The 23,383-nt window shown below is 45.6% G+C and overlaps 1 protein-coding gene across 4 annotated transcripts in view; it reads right to left on the bottom strand.

Annotated features, from left to right (window-relative positions):
* Window positions 1–23,383, bottom strand: part of KDM5C (lysine demethylase 5C) — a 1,076,337-nt gene that overhangs the window by 899,164 nt on the left and 153,790 nt on the right. For all 4 annotated transcript variants that reach the window (XM_069645250.1, XM_069645251.1, XM_069645253.1 and 1 more), the window contains exon 4: window positions 7,018–7,188. In XM_069645250.1, the coding sequence (XP_069501351.1) occupies window positions 7,018–7,188 (171 nt within the window). The remainder of the gene's footprint in view (window positions 1–7,017; window positions 7,189–23,383) is intronic.

Genomic DNA, 23,383 nt, shown 5'->3' with positions numbered 1-23,383 from the left:
TCTTTTGGAATGCAAACAGATGTACAATATATTGCAGACAACTCCACTGCTGTTGCAAGATATGTCACAGCCTACCTAACCAAAGCTGAGAAAACAGAACTAAAAGACCTCTGGGATGACATATCTGACAAAACACTGTCATAAAAATTCTACAGCTTTGGCATAAACATGCTCTGCCATAGAGAATATGGATGCTACGAAGCTGCAGACCATTAAACAGGCACAGCCTTATAAGGCAAATCTGAACACATAGTCTGGCTAACCCTTGGTCCAGCTGCATCCTAAAAGAGTGCTGAAATGGTACCAAGACATAGAAATAATAGTAAAAAATAATCCCAACAGCCAGAACATTTTGAAAAACATTTTTTTAGACACATACTACCCAAATAGAAGTACTGCTTTGGAAAACATGTGCTTGTACGACATAGGCCAACATTTCTCCTACAACAATGTTAAACCAGATGAAAAATGTGGACAATAGATGGTCTCAGCTTGTGAAGGGAGTCTTTTCAAATTTACCAAACCCAGCACAATTAATCATATGAAGTTATCATTTAAAACTCAGAACATGACTACATGGCCCAACTGCAACTTTTTGGAGAAAAGAAGAGCTATTAGGCAACCATGACTCATTTGAAGCTGCGTTCAATGTACATGAAAGCAGTATAACAAATGATAATTTCAAGCAATACAAAAACATGAAGATATTTTACAAGCCCTAAATTGCGCCAATACCAAAAAGAATTCTTGAGTTAGTCAATGTTAAATTGCTATGTATCTTCCTTTTGTCAAACAGATTGAGAATTTCTTTGTCATTGAACAGTTGGTTCAAAAAAGGAAAAATGAGATTGCACGAACTTAAGTTGTAGTTACTTCACTGTTATAATTTCGAATTGCTGTTAGTTCAAAATCCAGTTGGAATACTTGAATCATCAAAAACGAGCTTCATTGTACATAGCCTTTGCATGTACAATGTATACATAGCCTTTGCTTATTAAATAAACTTTCAAAGTTTCAATGTTATTTAGCAGAAGGTGTAAGGTTACTGTGCTGATAGTTGGATCACCTTGGCCTTCAATTGCAATGTGTTTGCTATGCTTGCTAATCTTGCCTTGGTTGCATATACTGACCAATTGTGCTGCGAGTTTGTGGCAACTAGTGCCCCTTAAGATGCTGCTTACAGTGAATTTGATATTCTGCTAATCAATAGCAAGGCTGATGCTTCTGAGTGCCTCCAACACAAGGGTGTTCCCGAAAAGACTAAAGTTGTGATATTATTTAAATAGCTGTCAGTACATATTCAACTAATAGCTAAACCAGAGCAGATCATACAATTACTCATGTGTATTTTTACCTCACCAATCAGAAAAACCTCAAACACCATTCAGAAAATATGTTTGAGTGCCTCAACATGTGTTTCCCCACCCTGGGTGGGGGTGGGTCTTCAGGAGGCATGGCAATATATCTGAAAGTCAAGCTCCCTTGGTTATAGAATGGATGTCCCTGTTGGTCAAGAGTAAGAGTGAAAAAACATTTTATTCCTTCTAAATGGAATTAAGGGACCTTGTGGTAAGTATGCTTAAAAAACATTACATGTAGCTAAAATGAAAAGTTTGTACTTACAATGTGGATGTGTTCTGTATGTAAATGTATGAGGATCCAGCCTGGGTTGATGGGACTGACAGGTTTATTGTCTGAAGTACGTCCTGCAAGGTATCAAAGTGAATTATAGTGTGCCATTTAGTACAACCATCATCTTAGAGAGTTAGTAATAGCCTAGTTGAGTGCTTGTTTTAAATTAGGTAACCTAAAGTCAAGGCTTCTATAGTTGGCTTATTTGAGTAATTATTGTTGCGTAGATATACTGATGCAATGGATGGTAGTTCGCCATAATTGTTTTCCTCACGATCGAGTTGTATATCTCGAACGCGATGACGTCATCGCGTACGCGATTACATCATTGCGCTGGGATGATACCGCCATTTTGGGTCGAGATGCGGGCCCTGCATGTCGTGTGCGTTTATGGATATTAGATGATATAAGTATGATCTGTGTGTATGGACCTTGAGTACCTAAGTGCGCCATAATTGTAAAGGATGTGAAAAATGGTGGTGGGGTCCCCAATGTTGTAGAATAGCTGTTGAAGACTGGATATCCTACAATTTTCAATACAAAAACATGTTGGGCAATGAACGCCAACAAGAGGAAGAAGTTGAAGCACAACTAAATTAAGACACTCCTGAGGGCAGTAACCCTTTTGTTTTAGCCAAGAACCACTTGGGGAGCCACTCATAGTAAATGAAGCAGAATTAGCCATGATTGAGGTAGAGAAAACCACGTATCAATACAAGCAATCAGAAGAAAGCTTGTCAGTGCTGAAATTGCAGCTAAATGATGAGCAACTTAGCATTTTCCTAGAAATGGCTAAAGAAATGAAATATGGTTTGAAGCATGAAAGTAAAACTTGCAGCTGTCAAAACTATAAACCTCTACTACTCTATGTAAGTGGTGAAGCTGGTTCTGGAAAAACATTAATAAAAATCCTCAGCAAATTCCTACAAAAGTCGAATAAACAACAACCTTTCAGCTGTGTTAACAGCCCCCACACGTTTATCTGCCTACAACATAGCTGTTACTTTCCAGTAGAACACCAAAACAAATTAGAGTACTACAAACTATCAACTGAAAATGCTCCTAATAGATGAGATAAGCATTGTCTCCAACATAATGTTGGCTTTAATGCATATCAGATTACAACAAGTCCTTAAAAATGGACTACGAAGAACTCTTTGGAGGAAAACAAGTTATTGTTTTTGGAGATCATCTACAATTAACACCAGTGAAAGGTGAACCTATTTTTAAAACCTTAGGACACAAACAGAGCAGCAACACACTTGGCAGCATAAGAAATGTAAATCTCTGGCAACATTTCCAATACAGAGAACTAACTCAAAACATGCGTCAGTCTGCAGACCTCACCTATGATAACATTTTAAAAAGCATTAGGACTGGTCTTCTTTCTAAAGATGCACAATCTTAAATAGTAGACTGATCCATGAGCTATATGGACATGGCATCTGTTCCTGATGTCATGGAACAATTAGCACAAAAGAAATGTAAAATGTATGTCCTAAATGCCAACCCTAGCAGCTGTACTCAATTCAATGAGAATGTTAAAAAAAAGAAATGCAACCAATAGTGCATATTAGCCCCACAGACAAACTGGAAGGACACGACATGACACTCCCTATGTATCAACAAGCAACAGCACGACTACATAGCTTAGACAAATGCATCTCCAACACAACTGGTTTGGAGAAAATGTTACATTTGTGTTTAAACTGAATGAGTAATTCTGAAACGTTTCCTTGACGTGGAGCAAGATTTAGTCAATGGAGCAATTGGTACAGTTGTTGGCTTCCAGACGTATCCTGTCAACATCCACTTTGACAAACTTCCAGAAGTTAAAAGATAGGACGCTCAACAGCACAATTCCTTCTTTTCGAAGACATGCATGTACGCAGAGAGCAATTCTCTCTTGCATATGCAGTCACTATTCACAAATCACAAGGTCTAACACAAGACCAGGCATTGATTGGAATTGGCAGCACAGTCTTTAAAGAAGGTATGAGTTATGTAGAATTCACATCTACCTACACTTGAAGGACTATTTCTAGTCAATTTTGATGCAAACAAAGTCAAGGCTGACATACCTTGCATCCTAGAGTACAACAGACTACATGCACTCTACACACCCCATCTAAATATGTATGCTGTTGCTGAAAAAGGTAATTTTAAAATGAATGCAAACAGAACTTAAAGATATCTCCCAACAATATCACCAAAGAAACAAAAACAGCTGCTATGCCATCAAGTAGTACAACCACAAAACTATCTAGTGCAAACACAAGTGCACATCCATCAGCAGAAAAAAAAACATCGTTCAAGCAAATGGCACAGAGACACAAAACTGGTCCACTTAAATTTTCCAGCACAACTGGTATAAATTGCTATGCAAATGTAGCAATCAATCTTCTGTTCCAATTGCCACCAATTGTTCGAAACCTCTACTTGAACTATAGTGATTTTGACTTGTTTAGGCAGGTCTAAGTCTCTGGACTCTGCCTCTCATCCTGTGAGGGGTGGGGATTCTGGGTTGAGTGGTATATCTACTGGCCAACCAGAATGGTTGACCACCTGCTTCCTTTGTCCTTAGCACCATCCTGTGATTATAGGCTCACTTTGGCTCGATCCCAAGGATAGTGGTACTTCAGGGTTCTCCCAGTCCCTGCACTCTCTTGCTGCTTTCTTGGTCTATTGCCAGTGGATTCTGGGAGAAGCAGGCCAGATAACCTGGTTTCCCACAAGCATAGCACCAAATAGTTTCAGGTCTGGGTGGGGGACCTGGTCTCTCTTCGAGGGGAGCTTGTGGTGTCCAAGTTCATTCCCAGAAATATGTTGGAGACTGGGGCTTGGCCGCCGGGTGAGGGAAATTTATTGTGCCAGTCCTATAGTTTTACTGCCAATCGCATTCCTGAGTCCTCCACTGACTTCATGGGCACTCATGGCACGTTGGTGAGCACTCTCGGTTTGGATGGCTTCCGCCAATGAGGGTTTGTGCAATTGCCATATAACCTTTTGGAGGTATGGAGGGAGGGAGCCAGTCAATGAACTGTTCCAGGACGAGCATCCCTTTTACCTCTTCCAGGGTTTTGTCCTTCAGCCATTAGTTCAACAAATCCCTTACTGAGTAAGAGTGGTCGGGTATTTCTCCTTGACGCAGGCATAGATGTCATACACAGAACCTAAAATCATCTCGATCATGAACCAGCCTTTCAAAGATGCTTCTTTTTACGTCGTCATAGGGAGTTTGACCATTTGTATAAAGGGCATCAATGGCTTGTTGGCCTTCTCTGGTCAGTAAGGGAGCAATGTATTTGGTCCATCGGTCTCCGTCAGAGATGTAAAACTAAAGAGGTGATGGGTGGAAGGTTTAGAATTAATCTTAACCTCTGTGCAAAACTCCAGGTAATCGTTCTTCAGCCAGCCAAGCCATAAGAGTAAGGGGAAAGATCGGTATCTGTGCCATCCGGCTGTCTCTGCCATGCTCTCAAAATTTATAAAGAATGCGGATGGGTCTTTTTTTGTAGGATAGTTGGTGGTACTGCTGGTTGTTCTGGTCTTTCCAGCATAATATTTTACAGGATAGCCAGAATTTCTTGGTGTTGATGGCTGATTTTCAGTTGACCTTCAACCTGAGTTCACAGGACATCTTTCATGGTGACTGGATCAGCGTCTCAGCAGGTCAATTCTTGTCCTGGCAAAGGATGGTGGATGAGTAGGTCTTTGTCTCCTTTCGAGGTAGTGGGTTCCCTCCACTGTCCGAAAGGGCTCTTCTCTTAGATTTGAAAAAAAAAATAAATAAAAAAATCGATTTACACTAGCCTGGGTCCTACTTCCCTGGCTAGTCTTCTCCCATTCTTCTGGGATTTGCTTTAGCAAATCTCTGCTGGATTCTTCTGCCATGTTGCCCATCTCTTGGTCTGGGTAGCGGCAAATGTACTCCTACTTTTCCAATCCAGTGTTCAGGGTCTTCCCTAGTCTCCGATACAAGCTCCCGGCTAAGGAACTTCAATTCCACTCCGATGTCCAAAACGACAGTCACTCTGGAATCGGAGTTAGCAGAGGCGTTCAACTGGCACTGTGCTGCCTCCAACTGCGGTGCATGCATGCAGCAAGCTCCCTCCCTCAAGATCTCCGGGGCGGCTGTGCACTGTCTCGGCTTGTGAGTTGCTCAGGCATGAGTACTGTTGTCACTGATTCTCTGTTGTTGGATTTATAACAAAAGAAAGTCTGGCATGCATTTGAGTTATCAGGTATGGCATGAGACATGGTTCTGCAAACAAACTTTAGGACACAGGCGTGAAAGAAAAAAAAAAAAAAAACAGTAACTTGGGCCCTCCCTGCAGTTATCAGAGGTACAACTGGCTCTAGGTCCCACTGTCCCGCATACCCTCCTCATCTTCCCTCCTCCCATTTCCTTCCGATGTCAGTTCCATGAACTTGTAACATGTAACAGTTTTTCTCCTTCCTCCTAGGTTTAAGTTTCAGATTCATACTTTTGGGGCTGCTGTCATTTCTTATGCACTTCACTTGTGAACTTGTGATGTTGATTGGAGTTCTAAGGAAAAGGCGGGAGGATAGCTCATGGTCAACGCTGCACTGTTCTTGGAAACAAGACAGCATTGAACAGCGCAGGTTCAATACCTGATCTTGCACTTACAGGCTGAAGTCCAGCATGAAGCGTGATATATAATAAAAAAAAAAAATGTTTTCATCCTATATGACAACATCGCAAAATGCTAAAAGAAATTAAACAAAGCCTCAGAAGTAGTTTTAAACAGGTGATGGCATATTAATTTTGTTTGAACAGCTCAGAGTCCATTGCTCAAATCCTTATGGCCAGACTGAACTCTCAAAATCCATTTGAAAAAGGCCACCAAAGAATTCTATCAGTCTTCGTATTAAACTACTGATTTACAACAGTGTCACAAACATCATTTACCACAAAATCATTTAGCATAGACATATTTTGACTTTAAAAATTACTTCCACATCAAGTTTGGCATTATATGGTTTCTCCCAAAAAGCAGACTGAAGAATTGAGAGATTGACAGTGCTTACATAGAGCTATGGCCTCCTCTTTTGCAGTGGCCTCCCAACTTGGTTATTGAAATTGACTTTTTCATGATGGATCTCACATTACAGACTAGTAAAAGCAAAGGAGGATCAAATTGTGGCTTTATGATTAGGCAAATTAAGCAAAATATTACCCTTGATTTAGCCCATCTTCATTGCAAGTTGGAAAAATTAATACATTCAAAGCAGCAAACAACATCTACAAAGGTTTTTGAGTGCAGAGTCCTCTCCTCTAACCAGCCATTGAAAGCCGCAGAAAATTATTCAAGAAACCAATGTGATGAGACAGAAAAATAGAAGAGCATTTTATTTTCTTACCACAAGATTGGCCCCAGATTTATAGGTCTCATATGGATACACAATGCGCTCATAATGAGCGCGTAGAAGGGAGCCGATGTTCTTCCCAGAAGGGTAGGAGAGGCGCTGGGCAATCCTTGCCCACCGGCGGTCTTTACAAATAGCTTCATAGCCACCTTCCTCCATGACGATCTGAAAATATAATCTCTGGTTACTTTTGTTGGTACTACAAAAAGTTAAAGTTGCTTGGCGCAAACAGTATTTCTGTAACCTGTATCAGTTTAAGAATCATAGGTTGTGCGTAGGTTGCCATCTAGTTGGTTTTAGGACAGTTTTTCTGAAGTCGAACTAAGGGCTTAGTAAAACCATACAACTGAGACAGCACAAAATATAGTGCAAGACTGTACCACATGAGTATTTGGTAGCGAAGACAGAGCAGCCAGGCTTATCTGAGGAGGGAGAGAGGGCTGTCGGAAGGTACTAAGAACCTGTATCATACATATGGATCAAAAGAAAACACTAACACCCAGAAGTATTACCAAAAATAAAGGTTTATTATAAATACAAATAGGCCAAGTTAAATCTTGGTGGTTAAGTACTTTGTCATAGAATTATAAACACAACACGATGCTCAAGGTGCACAGACCAAAGCATAGACCTTGTTCAGAATAACAAACAGTATTTCTAGGCAAATCAGACCTAAATCATACACATTTGGAATAGAACACACCAATTCAGGGGCAGTAAAACCACAAGTTACTTTTAAATTACTTACAGTAATTGAAGGGTAGTACACCCTGTCAGTTATGCAGTGACACTCATACGAAATCACATAGTAAACCGACCCCGTTACCAGGATACTTTTCTGAATAGCGTCACACAAATTCATGGAACAGTATAAACCTATAACTACGTTCACAATAACACTCAGTTATACCAGGTAAATAAGACCTAATATAGTAATAAACTATTACAGTTGCTTTTCAGATCAGTGGAACACAGATTGAGGTAAGCAATACCTCTCTAACTTATTTTAGGATGGCACAAGGTAGACCAGGTTTAGTAACGCCCACAATAAACTTATTAAGAATTGCACACAGATATTCAAGGGAAGTAAAACCCAAGGCAAGCTTATTCTGGACAGGTTGTACAGCAGGTCAGGGGAAGCAAGACCCAGTTGGTATACCTATACACTTACATTCTGAAAGCAATAGTTGGGTTAAGCCAAAAGCATTACTTTTGGGAAGTGGGGGCACCAATTAACAGGTGATTAAAATAACCTTATGTATACTTTTAAGAATGGTAAAACACATTCAAAAGATAGAAAGACCTTTTGTAACTGCTCATATTTTAGAGGGAGTTACCAAATCAACTCTATTACAAGTACATCATTTTCAAACACGTGTTGCATTTACTGAGCAAAAGGCCCAAACATTACAAGTCCTTCCCTATTCTTATAGCATGAGTGTTCTCAGCGGTAGAGGGGGGGGTCACTAGTATCTAATGGTCAACACGCAGGTAAGGATTGGCACAGATGTAGGAAAAGTTCCCGATGAAAGCTGTTGAAACAAGTTAATGGGAAAGAAGGTAGCCACGTAAATTCATTAAGTAACATTATACAACAATAGGTCTAGGTGAAACATTTTACGGCATTATACGGATCCTTAGAGGAACTGCTCACATGGACTGTGAATTCTTGTAAATGGGATTTAATTCTTACCTTAGACCTAGTAAAGGATGCTATAATAAAGTAGTCAGTATCAAGAGCCTCAGGACCAAACGGGCTAACAAACCAAACTTTTAAATCTGATATTACATTTTGGTCAAGGATTCTATACAAGCTCTTTTGTAATATAATAAGCAGAGGACTTCTGCGTGAATCATGTAGAGAAGCCATCATGATACCAATTTACAAGAAGGGCGATTGGGCAGATACCTTGAACTATTCCCTCTTCTGCCTCACGGAGCGCAAGGTTCCAGCCCTCCATACTTCCTCCTAACAACTGTTCTGTCGGACCTGAGTCCTAGTCTGCCATCTGAGGTCCCCTCTCGAGGTATGTGCACCGATTTCCACAAATTGCATCTAGTGGAGAATTATGGAATCAAGATTGGATGAAAAAAGAAACTTTTTGAAATGTTTTGTTTTTTTAAGTTTCATTTTGCCAAAAATCAACGTGCATTTTACAGCGCCTACCTGCATATGTATGCTGCAACTTCTAAGTGAATGCCTAGCGGCATACAGGCATTTTGTGTTCCTGCTGCCAACTTTCTCTTTGTTTTCTTGGGTGAATTCCAAGATGGTGCCCGTTTTCCCTCTGTGCTGAAGGCATTGTGGCTGGCCTCCCAGGTTTCCACCTATACTCCCATTGGGCACCGGAGTGTTTGTTCCCAACCAACTGGGGACCGGAAGGCATGTAGCTGGCCGCCCTCATCCAAGGACCATTTCTAAGGGCCCCGTCAGCTTCCCTGTCAGCTTACTGGGATGCATGATGCCGCTACTACGCCAGCCTGACCCTTTCCCAGCACCACCATCTCTTTCAGCTATGTAACTGGACTACCAAGACACTCCTACTTTCCTCTCCTGGGCTCAGCTCCCTCTTCCTTCCACCTATGCTTGCTCTTCCCTTCCTGAACCTTCACTCTCCCCTCTGCCTATTCCAACCTTTCTATCTGCTCTGCTCTTTAATGCTCTCAACTCCAAAACTCTCCTCTACTCAATCATTTCACTTACCTTTGTTACCCCTGCCTATGCCATTGAATGTCAAATGTGGGTGTGTTTTTGTGAGCAAATGTGTGTGTGTTTAAAAAGTCAAATCTGGGTGCGTTTTTGTAAGCAAATTAAGGTGCTTTTTTCATTTTTGTTTCATCTCCTTTTGGACCTTAACTGTAACGTGCCTGCCCAGTGACTGTTCCCTACCGTTGTACTTGCATTTTTCTCCCACTGCTCCCTCTCTACCCGACCATGGGACTATCGGTCTCTCCTATATACTCACACTGTTACATTATCAACTATCCTTCCCTTCTCACTAAGCCTGGTAAGAAGAAATTCAAAAAGGATATCCTGGCCTCCAACCCAGGACTCCCCATTGCTGATATCTATTCCAGTGCTTCTGCCAGCCAAACCCTTACCGACATCCTCTTTGTCGTTCCTATGCCAGATCTATGGACCCCCTCATATGATCTCTGTGCTCTGTCCTGTCTCCTCTTCTCCTATTAATGGTGGCACCCGCTGGAAAGTGCGGATGGATTCCTTTGACTCCTACAGAGTCATCATAAATGTCTACCTTAATGGCACTGTCATGGTGCAAGGCCCTCAGGCCAATCGCTGTCTCTTTGATAGGCAGTTCCCTCGGCTCATCTACTTCCTCTCATCTCCTGGTGTAACCTACTCCTCTCCCTTGGCTACCTGCCCTTTTCTCCTTCCTCCTCTGCCCCATCTCATACTCCTTCCATACCTCCGCAGGGCGTACCTCTAACATGTACCCCTCCCCGGAAGGTCGTTAAGGCTGGCAACCTTCTTCATCTTGCCACCCTCAATCCTCGCTCCGCTGTCAAACAATCCTCTGACATCTGCCACCTCCTTGAAGAACTTGACCTCGGTCTTACCGAGACATGGTTCACGGCCGGCTCTGTCACAAGTTTTGACACTATCATCCCTGATGGCTACAAGATCCTCTACGCCCCCAGATCCACCCGGCCTGGAGGTGGTATAGCCCTGCTCTTCCCCGAGAGGATTCCTGCCTCCATCATACCCACTCAGACTTACTCCCATTTCGAATGCCTTGTCTGTAGGCTCTCCCTCTCTCCAAGCCACTCCCTTACTGTTGCTACACTCTACCAGCCATCTGGTCAATTCACCTCTTTTCTCTCTGATTGGGCAGATCTCTCCTCCGCCCTCCTGCCCTCTACCTCATTACTCCTCCACCTTGGTGACCTCAACATCCATCTTGATTCTCCCCATTCCTCATCTGTGCTCTTTTGCGACCTCTGCGATTCACTCTCCCTTTCTATCCCACCCTCCGGCCCGACTCACTCTGCTGGCCACACACTGATCTCATGATCTCCTCTGGCCTCCCCCTATCTACTCCCCTCACTACCCCTCTTTCCTGGAGCGATCACTGCCTCCTCTCCTCTCCACTTCTCTTCTCTTCCCATCTCCTCCCCCAAGCCAAACCTACCCCAAGACTACCACCCACCTTCTCGGACATCCGGCCCATGAAACGTGTCAGTCGAGGCTTATGTTGCCACCTTCTCACCCACTCCTCCACTCCTGGCTGACGCACAACCTGACACAGCCCTGTCTCTCCTCTATTCCTCTATTCCTCTATTTAAGATACTCTTGATGCTCTTGCCCCGGTCATGGAGATCAGTTTGAAGCCCAAAACCAAGTGTAATTCTTGGTTTGACTCTGACCTAGCTACATTCAAACTTAAGTGTAAGGCGGCCGAGAGGAAATGGAGGGCCTCTTGCTCATCCTCTGACAAACTGGCCTGCCGCCTACTCCAACAGCAATACAGTCTCTCTGTACGTACCAAGAAGCAAGTCCATATTCGAGCCCGTATCTCTGCGGCATCTAACAACTTGTCCGAACTTTTAAAATCTGCAAGGAGCTGGCCAACCCTGATGCAGTATGCACCCCTCCTCTCGCCTCTCAAGCACTTTGCAATGTCCTTACCTCACACTTTATCTCTAAAACCCAGGACATCTTGTCCTCGCTCTCCTCCTCCCCCGCTCCTCTCCCGCTCTGCTTTTTGACCCACCCCTGATGAGGTCGCTAGACAAGTCCGATCTAGGAAAGGCTTGTTAGGCAGAAACCTGTGCAGTTCCCTTAGGGACCACTGCAAAAGAATTAAGACTACAGGTGTTGGCAGTAAACCCAAATGGTAGCAGTCTGTAGCACCCAGATTTACCTGGTAGCTGCCAGACTTCTCTCAAGAAAAGTTAGACAGTATATAGAGTATACAAGATAGGTACCAAAATACAGTAGCACAAGCAAACACTGACCTGAGCTTTGGTATCAAGTATATAATTATTTAAAGACACACTTAGAAACACTCCAGCACTATTATTGTAAGCAAGTTCAAAACAGTCACTATTAATATATATACATCCCTTATTCCTTATTAGACAACTCTTAGTTAACACCACTTTATTCAGACAGAGGTGAGCGCTTAACTAAAGATGGCACTCCAATAAGTTATCCAAAAAAAAAAAGGAGGGAAAAAGGGAGGAATTAGAAAAACACACAATACAATACTTTAGAAGCACTCGGCAAGCCAAGAAAGTCAAAGTCTACTTGTGAGCAAAAGGTTCAGAGGCCCGGCTCCCTCTTAGAGAGAGTAGAACACCAATGTGCCCAAGATCACACAGTTTAAAAGGCTTGAAAAGTCTTGCAGAGAGTTTAAAAAGGAATTAGTTCAGCTCAGAAAAGTTCAGTTAGCCAGCCTAGGGCCAACCCAAGTGGTAAAATGAGGATTTACGAGACACCCCCACACAGACCATTGCGAGGGAGGCCAGGTGGACACAGTACCTTGAAAGTGGAGAGAATCCTCCAGCGGAGGCAGTTGTTCCTGGCAGTGGGTGCAAGTCGCGGCGTCGTCCAGAGGAAGAGAATATCTCGACGTGGAGGAAAGCTGAAGGTCGTTGCACTGCCAGGGAAGAAACCAGCCGCGGAGTTCTCCGGTTAAAAGGTACTACCCTTTTATTTGCGGTAGTGGTAAAACGTGGTATCCCGGTTGCCGGGGTGCTTGGCACAGGCAAGGCGGCCACGAGATGATCTGGGAAGGCGAAAAGGCAGGCAAACTGGTTATCCCCACCAGTCAAAGGAAGAAGACTCTTCGGGATGAAGATCTCCTCTGTCGGTGAAGAAGTGGTGAGTCAGTTCAGCAGGGCTCCACCGGTGGTGTCGTCGATGCAGGTCGGCTCAGCTTCTCCCTCTTCGGATTCTTTGGTCCTGTGGCGACATCTGAAGTCCCAGTCCCCAAAGCCCTGCTTTTATGCAGAAAACCCCCATTCATCAGTCCTAGCTGTCACTCAAACATGCTAAGTGGTGAGCCAGGCGGCTCACCACTGGGCCAATCACACAAGAGTGCGACTTGAGTTGCCGAGGCAACTCAGTCCAGGGTGCCTAAACCCCCCCCTCCCACACATCCTGTATACCCAGACAGAGTGGCACCACTTTTGGAGGCTCCTGTGTAGAAGCCCGCCAAAAAGTGGAACAAAGGGCTCGACTTGGGTTGGAGTTACAGAGGCGAACACAAACGCCATTTTAAAACTGAGTCCTGGCGAAAAGACCCAACTGGGGAATAAATATTAAATAAATAACCCGGCGGTATCTTTAACATTGCACCAAAAAGTGGTGCGTTTAAAATGCATGGGAAAATCCCATAGTAAATATTCTTAAGGAATATTTTGCGTGGTAACCACTGCCACCAGCCAGAAACTCGACGAGGGGGGACTGCACAGTGCCCCCTCGAAAAACAGTACCCAGGACCAATCTAATTAACACTACCAGTACTTCCACAATATGATGCATTGTACTGGTTCTGTTCCCAATTTGAGACTAGTAAAGTCAATGGTGACTTTACATGCCCTGGGAGACAGTAGTCAGTCCCAGGGTATGGAGTCTATGTTTGGGGGTCACTATGACACCCCTGTGTTACTGCACTGAGGGTGCAGTGTAACACTTACCAAAAACCACATGAAACCCTATGGAGTAAAATACCCCATAGCCCATAAAACACATTACAAAGTCAAAGGATATCTCAAATCATGTCTAAGAGTGGAAGAAAAAGAGTCTCACTCTTAGCAGGAGAAAAAAATAAACCCTAAAAATCCAGCAAAGCTGCTGGGGGACTCACTAGATTTGGAAAATTAGCCTTAACAGAGAATTCTCCCCAAGAAGGCTCCTCAAGACAGCTCCATCCCTGCTCCTCCAAAACTATTAAGGACCACATCGATACCTTTGCCGACTTCTGCAACCTCTCCTTTGCCTCTGGATCTTTCCCCTCCCCTCTGAAGCACTCCCTTGTGCATCCTCTCCTCAAGAAACCCACAGCTGATCCCTCTTGTCCTGCTAACTATTGCCCAATTTCCATTACTCCCTTTTTGGGCAAGCCCCTGGAAAAGCTTGCCATCTCGCAGCTTAACCTTCACTCTGCCTCAGTTGGCTCTCTCCATGACCACCAATCTGGCTTCAGAGCTGCCAGAAGCACAGAAACGGCTCTCCTGAACATCCGTTAAGACCTGCTCTCCAACCTTGACTAACATTCCCTCTGTCCTCATCCTACTTGATCTCGCCTCTGCTTTTGACACGTTCAACCATACCACCCTCCTAAATCGTCTCTGTGACAACCTGGGTATCACCAATCAGCCTCTGGCCTGGCTGACCTCTTTTCTCTCTGATCGACCCTCCCAGGTACAACTTGGGTCCTTCGTATCCTCTATCTTCCTCTCTACCTGCGATGTTCCCCAGGGGTCTAACCTCTCACCCTGGCTTTTTAATCAATACCTGGCAACTCTCGCCTACTGCATTTCCATTTTCTGCTCAAATTTCCAGTGCTATGCTGATGACACCCAACTCATTTTCAGGCTTCCCTCGGCCACCTCCTCGCCTTCCCTCATCTCTGACTGCCTAATCGCCATTCAAAATTGGTGTGCCGCAAATGATCTTTGTTTAAACGCCAACAAGACTGAGATCCTCCTCATTGGTACACCCCCTCCATCCTTTCCCCTCTCTCTCTGGCCGGCCTCCCTTGGCCTTCCTCCTGCCCCTACCAGCGAAGCTAAGAACCTTGGGGTCATCTTTGACTCCACACTTTCCTTCGCTGCACACATCTCTGTTGTCTTCCTTCTGCACCTCCTTAAAGGCACTCTTCCTTTCCTCTCCTTCCCTCAGAAGCTCCTGGTCTCCCAAGCTGATGCCCTCTAGGTTGCACTACTGTAACAGCCTCTTTCTAAATCTACCTGCTTCCACTCTCCGCCCTTTACAACTAATCCAGAACAGGACTGCGAGATTTGTCCTTGGCCTCAAGCCCTGGGATTGTAGCTCTCCAGCTCTGAAATCCTTCATTGGCTCCCTGTGGTTGCAAGGATTACATTTAAAACCCTTTGCATTGTCCACAAGGCTTTCTGGGGCCCGAGTCCTAATTACCTTCAACTATCTCTCCGTAAATACCTCCCCTAGAGATCCCTTTGCTCCTCTACCTCCAACTCCCTCCGGGTTAGTCATTTTTCAAAGAAAAAACCTGGTGGTAGAGTACGGTCTTCTGCGGGGGCCTCCCTCTGGAACTGCCTACCTGCCACCTTGAAACTTGAGGAGAACCAACTACGGTTTCCGGAAGCTCCTCAAGACCTTCCTCTTCACCTCTGCCTTTGCCTCCCTTCTCCCTCTCTCAGCAATGCTATACCTGGCTACCCTCTGACCATCGGGCCCAGGTACCTGCTCACCCTGCCACGCTCCTGCACTGCCTCCTGGCCACCCCTTGCACTGGGGCCTGTATCTGTATCCATAAAGCCCTCCCGCCACTCTTTGTCTGCACTGATCAGATACTTCCTATTTAACTAACCTTGCACTTGGCCCTCACAGACTGCACTAACACTGTTTTGGATCACTGGATTTATTTATTTACTTATTATTTATCTTGTGCTCTCTTACGCTCTGCACTATCCAATTTCTCCCTCTTCCCATGCATTTTCCCCCTTTTCCCTACCCCATGCACTTGCACGTTCTCAATGTCACTGGGCCTAGTAAGATTGTTGTGTTTGTTCTCTCCCCTGTTCCCCTCCCTTTGCTGGTCGTGCTCTGAAACACCTGTGTATGAGCGCGATATAAATACAATATATCATACCATTGCCCGATCTCCCTTCTGGACATGGATAGCAAAATATTTGTAGGATTGGTTCTGAGGGAATTGGAAACATTGATCAAGAAACAACAAATCCTAGCTAAGAACCAAATTGGGTTCCATAGAGGTCTCTTGTCTATTCTGAAGCCTGATCCTTGGCGTAACGTTGTCTAAATCTTTCCAGAAGGGAGGCCCAAGGCTATATGGAGCCTGGGTTGACCTATCGCAGGTCTTCGACACAGTCAATCGCAGTAAATAATGGCAGATGTTAAAACAATGGGGGCTCTGTGAACCACTGTTGGCTATAATAATTGTGGGGGCTCCGTGAACCACTGTTGGCTATAATAATTGAACTTCATAAGAAATTGGTTCCGAGAATAAGATTAGATGGCTAAGGGTAATCTGATCCATCGGCCACAATTCCAACATTAACGGGAGTGAGAGAGGGCTGTATGATTGCCGCCTTGCCCATTTCATCTATATTTGGCAGATTTAGCCAGAGAAATGAAGGGGAGAGGGGCCTAGTCAGCCCTCCCTTAGGTCTGAAAAGACTAAATTGGGTGGCTTATGCAGACGATATTGTACTACTGAAATTAATTTAAAGGGATGGTCTAGTAAAAATGTTTATTTAAAAAATAGATAGGCCACATAAAAAAAAATATACTAGCATCCTCCGTTTTAAAACTTCCTATGTAAAACTTTGAGCTATTCAAGCTCAAAATTCGAAAAAGCAAGCACAGGGGCGCCGCCATTTTGTGAAATGGAGGCCCTCCTGTGCTGGCTTTTGCTTTTGCGGCACTAATGAAGGAAAAGCCAGCCAGCTGTAGTAAACAAAGTCTACCGCTGGGTGGCTTTCCCTTCATTAGTGCCGGGACTCAGAGGACGCGGACCGGAGACCAGAGCAGGAAAGCTGCAGCTGAATCTCGGTAAGTGCTATTTATTTTTTTTACAAAAAATAAGCACTAGCTGCGTTTTTTTTTCTAAGTTTTCCAGGCTGGAGGAGCCCGGAAAACTTAGAAATAAAACCGCAGCTTTAAAAACATATTTTTGTTTGCGGTCGCTTTTGAAGCGACCGCAAACAAATACAACGTTATTGTGTTGGAAAACGCTGTGGTTTTTCGTTCCAAGTTTCTCAGGCTCCTCCGGCTCGGAGGAGCCTCAGAAACTTGGAAAGGAAAACCGCAGCGTTTTCCAACACAACCGCGTGTGTTTCTGCCTGCTGTGGCTATCACTTTGGGTCTCCGGTGCTCCCAGGGGAGCACCGGAGACCCAAAGTGAAAGCCACAGCAGGCAGAAACACATGCGGTTATGTTTACATGCCGCGTAGTGTTTCTACCTGCAGCTGATTTCCCATTTGGGGCTCTCGAGCTCCCCGTGGGGAGCCCGAGAGCCCCAAATGGTAAAGCAGATTCAGGCAGACACAACGCAGTTGTGTTGGAAAACGCTGCGGTTTTAAAACCGCAGCGTTTTCCAACACAATAACGTTGTATTTATGTTTGCGGTCGCTTCAAAAGCGACCGCAAACATAAATACAACGTTTTTAAAGCTGCGGTTTTATTTCTAAGTAATGTCCACAGCTGTGCACTTCAGAAACTTTTTCAGCAGAGGGCGTCCTGCGTCGATGGCATCGGGTCGATGTCCCTTGAAGGCCTCAGTCGAGGGTGAGATCACCGGATGTTATAAATAGGATGCATGGCGCCCGTAGCCTCAGTTTAAAGTTTTTTCCCCCAGAGCGTGTAGCACCAGTCTCATGCCAGCTTGACTGCACATAGCCTTGCGGAAACGTAAGCTGCAATCGCATAGGAAATTCTCCAGATCGGAGGGCGATGTGGAATACGATGGAGGAACATCCAGTCAAAAGAACGTTACCAGTTGGTAAGTAACTTGTTCTTTGAATGGATTGTGTCCTCCAACGTATTCCAGATCTTTGACAAGACTCCCAAATCAGTACCAGTAAATGGAGGAAGGAAAATAATTTAGAGAACCCAATCAGATGGCGGAATAAAGAACCGCCTAACCAAAGGCTATATCCTGACCATGGACTGTATCCAGGGAGTAATGCTTAACAAAAGGTGTGGAGCGAAGCCCATGTAGCGGCATCACAAATATTCCGAATAGAACACCCCGTTGAAGTGCGGTGGAAGTAGCCACGCCCCTAATGGAATGAGCTTGCAACCCTTCAGGAGGGTCCTTACCCAACAAACGGTAACACTCCATAATGGTGAGGATAATCCACCTGGACAAGGTCTGTTTGTTAACAGCCTGCCCCAATCGTTGTCCAGCATATCCTACAAAGAGTTGATCGTCCACTCTGACCCTGGAAATCCTAGAAATGACATGCATTACTTACCGTAATAGCATTTCTGATGATTGTATATGCTTAGATTCACATGCTGTGCATATGGTCCGACATCCAGTGGTAACCGCAGAGTATTGCATCTTGTCTTTCGGGGACAAAGGGGACGTCGGCATAGGCGTGTCTGTAACACTATCCCTATTGTGACGTGTAGTGTACCCAAAATCCCTCACGCGCTGAGGTCCCTCAGATTGTATTTTATCTGCCATGAGGGAGCCCAAGGATATTGTGAGCGAGTACATGAAGAGAGAAGTAGTAAGACGTCTATGTTCCTTCCACCAAGAGCGGGGAGGTAGGGAGGGCGCATGTGAATCAAAGCAGATACAATCATCAGAAATGCTATTACGGTGAGTAATGCATGTCTTCTGATGCTTGTTAATCTGCTAAGAATCACATGCTGTGCATAGACTAGCCAGCAGTACCCGGAGTTGGCGGTGGGTTGTGAGAAGGAACAGCAGAGAAAAGATGTCTTAGTACTGCTTGCCCCACCTGAGAATCAGACCTAGAATGAGTGTCTAGGCAATAGTGTTTTGTAAAGGTGTATACAGAACTCCAGGTTGCCGCTTTGCAAATGGACTCTAGGGGAACATTTGCAATGAATGCTATGGAAGCCGCAGTGCCACAAGTAGAGTGTGCTCTAGGTTTGAAGGGCAGTTCTCTCTTAGCAAGAGCGTGACAGTGTGATGCATTTGACAATCCACCTTGCGATAGCTGATTTAGAGACAGGATCCCCTTCTCTACCAGCTGCCACTGAAAGGAAAAAATGGTTAGTTTTCCTCAGTGGTTTCGTTCTTTCCAGGTAGAACAGGACTGCCCTGCGCACATCTAGTTGGTTTAGGCTTCTTTTGGCCATGCTAGGGTAATTCTGGAAAAAGATATGGAACTTCGAGATGAATTTAGGTGCGAATATGGGGTGCGTGCACAGAACTACCTTATCCCTGTGGACTGTAACACAAGGGTCTAGAACAAAAAGGGCTAGGTAAAGTACAATGTGTGTGGGTGAGCAATCGATGGGATTGACGCCCTTAGCATTACACCAGATAATACAACGTTTCCATTTGCTGGCATAGCAATAACGAGTATTAAGTATCCTAGCTTCCCTGAGTATGTCCATGCACCTCTGAGGGAGCTGTAGGTGTCCAAACTCTATAACCTCAGGAGCCAGGCTGCTAAATTCAGAGTTTGTGGAAATGGGTGTAGGGTCTCCCCCTGTCCTGGAACAGCATGTTGTACGGGCAGGGTAGTTTTACTGGTGGGGAGAGGGACATTTCCATCAGATGAGCGAACCAGGGTTGGCGGGCCCACATGGGGGCCATCGGTATCCTGGTAACTGGTTCCTGGTGCATCTTGTGCACTTTCTTGTTGAAAAGGGGAGTCGGAGGAAGGGGGGGGGGTTTGGGGGTGAGGGAAGAAGCGTAGGCAAATTTCGCTGACCATGTTATCCAGAGACTGTTCCCCTTGGAGCGGTTCTGGGGGTACCTGGATGCGTAGTCTTGGCATTGGGGTTTTCCTGAGTTGCGAACAGATCGATCTCTGGGAAGCCCCATTCTGCAAAGACGTTGGACACAGTGTCTTCGTACAGACGCCATTCGTATTCTATGGGCAGAGGGAAATCTCTGCTGAGCACGTCTGCCAGAAGATTGAGTTCCCCTGGAACATGTTGGGACAACAGAAACATCTTGTGTTTGAGAGCCCATAGCCAAATGTTTTGGGACAGCTTGGATAGCCCTGGAGAGTGAGTGTCCCCCTGTTTGTTCAGGTAATACATGGCTGTAGTGCTGTCGGTTAGAATCAGCACTGTATTCCCTTGTAGTTGCATCTGAAAAGCCTTCAATGCCTTGAACACCGCTAATAGCTCCAGTAAGTTTATATGGTTGGATACCAATTGTGGTGACCACAATCCATGCGCTGTCTGCTGAAGCAGGTGAGCTCCCCACACCATCAGATGAGTCTGTCGTGAGAGTGGCTTCCAGTGCAGGGGTGGTGAAGGTTTTCCCTTGACCACCACTGCAGAGAGAGACCAAGGGCTGGCGAGACAACTACCAGATCCTCCCATTGTCCGCTGTCCTGACACCACTGGCTGTTTAGCCACTCTTGCATGGGAGGCATGCCATCATCCCTAGCAAACACATGGCTTTGCGCACCGTCACCTCCTGACCGGCTACATATTGAGGGATCTGAAAAAGCACCTTCTGAACCCTCTTGTTGGAGGGGAAGACTAGGCCATTTTTCGTCTGGATTAGAGCCCCCAGAAATTGTTTTACTTGACTGGGGACTAGACTAGATTTTTTTCTCGATGGAGAATCCCAGACTGAACAGAACGTCTATGGTCCTTTGGGTGTTCAAAAAACATGTGTCGTACGAGTCCCCTGTTATGAGCCAGTCGTCGAGGTAAGGGTAAACCGGGACGGATAGTCTGCGCAGGTGTGCTGCTGCTACTGCCAGTACCTTGGTAAAATACCCTTCGCGCTGAGGCGATGCCCAAGAGGAGTACTTTGAATTGGTAATGCCTGTCCTGTATCATGAACCTTAGATATTTCCTGTGCGCTGGCAACATTGAAATATGAAACTATGCATCTTTCATGTCCAATGTTGCCATGTAGTCCCCCTGTTTCAACAGTGGGATCACCTCCTGTAGCGTTACCGTGCAAAACTTTTGAGGTTTTATGAACTAGTTTGCTGGGCGCAGGTCTAGAACAGGGCGTATGGTGAAGTCCTTTTTGGGTACAAGGAAGTACACTGAATAAATACCCTTGTTAACTTGAATAATAGGGACGACTTCTATGGCGTCTTTCGCAGCAGCGCTTCCACCTTTTGATTCAGGATCTCCAGATGGTCCGGTGAGAGGCGCTGTGAGCGCGGTCGTCTGAATTGTGGAGGTTGGGGCGAATTCCATGCAGTACACGTGGGCGACCGTCTTTATGACCCACTGGTCTGAAGTTATCCCCTCCCATGCCGTGAGTAAAGATGTTAAGGAGGGGACCTGGATCTGATGGTCATTTTTGACCAGAGGCTGCGGCTCCTCTAGGATTGGGGCCTCTACCTTTGGCTTTGCTGTGCCGCTGACCCCTTGGTGGGTAGTATGCGGGGCTTCCTGGTTTTTAAAGTTTCCCGTGCCATAGTTGTTCTGACTTGCACAGGACTGCCATCCAAAGGACAGACGAGCATTACCTCCTCTCTGGGGTGGGAGAGGGGAGGTGTCTTTGTAATTTGTTGCAGGGACTTCAGTCTCTCATGCTCTTTTTTTGGTTGTTTCTAGGGCCTCATCGACCGCCTTTCCGAAGAGGTTAGTTTCTTCAATGGGTTTAGTGATGAGAACGGCCTGTGTCTCAAGCTTAAACCCTGAGGTACGAAGCCAAGCGTGCCTTTTAAGCAAGGTTCCCTGTGCCAGAGACCTGCCTGCTGTTTCAGCCGTGTCCAGAGTGTTCTTTATCACATTCTGGTTTACTTGCCTGCCTTCGGCCACAATAGTGAGAAGCTTGGACCTGATGGGCTCTGGGACCTCCTGGAGACCTTCCTGTACTAGGTTCCATTGAGCGTCCGTATAACTCACCAGCAGAGTAGTGTTATACGCTATTTGCGTGGTATATGCGGCAGCCGAGGTAACCCGCTTACCTAAGGCATATAACCTCTTGGATTCTCCATCTGTAGGCACCTCCCCCGTATCAAGGGGTACTCTTGCCCGTTTCCGGCTGGTAGTCGCTATCAGGAAATTGGGGGTGGCATGTCATTTAATGTATTGAGGGGCCGAAGGAGCCGGCCGAAATAACTTTTCAATTCTTGGGTTCACTGCCCGGGTTTGAGCTGGTGACACGAGGGAGGGGGGCAATCTTCTCTTAATAGAATTAAGGAGGGGAATGGCCTGGCTAGAGGGGGGTTTCTCCTTATGAATATCTTCCACAAAGTCCTGCTCAGGCACCGCCTCTTGAGTAGTGATCTGAAAGTGATCTACTGCCTCCCTTAACATGGCACTGAGAGCCATTGAGTAGTCTACAGGTGAGGCCTGGCGAGCCGGGGTGGACTGAGGAGAATCCAGGCACAGAACATCAGTGTCCTGATCTTGTTGGGGGGAGCGTCCATGGGTCCGTCCCCACTTGATGTGTTTCTTCCCAATTGTCGGTGGCATCCGCCTGGTCCTCATTGTAGCCCTGACGGAAGGTTCATCTTCACTGCAAATGTCCTGATAAGTATCCATTTGAATGGTGTCTTCATGATGGACGGGGACTGAGGGCTGATGAAGCAGATTTAAGATTAGGCTCTCCACAAGATCTCGTTGGGGAAGGATGTTCAGAAAAATAAATACATTTTCTCAAGACGATCCATGCACCCTTCAAATTTCTCCCTTGTCCAGTTAGAGGAAATGGAAGGGCTACGGGTGGAAAAACGTCATTTTATGCCCCTTGACGCTGAAATTTGTCACTCAGGGTTGGAAAGAGGCTCTTGACTGTCCTCGTAGTTATCGCGAGAATCGGCGGGGCACCATGGCGTATCTATAGATTTGTCTGCGGCCTGCCCCAGGTTTTTCAACGGAATAGGTATAAGCCCAACCGCCGAAGTAATTCTAGCGATAGTGTTCGATTTCCGCCGACTCAGCGTGAGACAGTGGTTCTGAAGGTCTATCGGTAGATTTACCGTCTACCGCGGCTTTAGAGGGCCTAGCGGTAGGTTTTTCGCCTTGAGGCCTAGTTGTAGTTTTTGGGCCTACCGGGCCTTTCGGGACCGTCTGAGCGTCGAAATTCTGCACTTCGACGTGTAAACCTGATTTAGGGGTGGCGCCCTTGTTTGTTTTCGGATGCCCAGTCATCAAACGCTGCTGCGGATGCAGGGAAGGCTTTGGATCTGAACGACCCGAGAAATCTGCCTACATTTTCGACGGCCCTGCTGGCGCTTTCACCTTTTTCGACATACCTGTCGAAATAGGTAGAGGGGTTGTGTGTTTAGTGTAATGTCTTTGTATGCCCCTGTCGGTGGGTGTTGTCCCTGAAGCGAGACCAGAGTCATGCCCTAAAGGGTTGGGACGGGCATGGCAGACCTAGAAGTGTCCGCCTCAAGGTCTATCACATCCGCAATGGACGTTTGGTCATCGGAGGTGCCCCCGTAACTTTCAGCGGGTGTGGCGGTGGGGGAGGAGGGTTCTGCCCGCAACATACCGTACGCGGACCACCGCTTTTCACAGCGCTCCTTA

This window comes from Ambystoma mexicanum, chromosome 2p (genome assembly GCF_040938575.1).
Source record: "Ambystoma mexicanum isolate Mex_15411 chromosome 2p, UKY_AmexF1_1, whole genome shotgun sequence".
NCBI classification, from domain to species: Eukaryota; Metazoa; Chordata; class Amphibia; order Caudata; family Ambystomatidae; genus Ambystoma; species Ambystoma mexicanum.
Note: the sequence above shows the minus strand (reverse complement) of the source record. Positions and strands in the feature narration are given on the sequence as shown.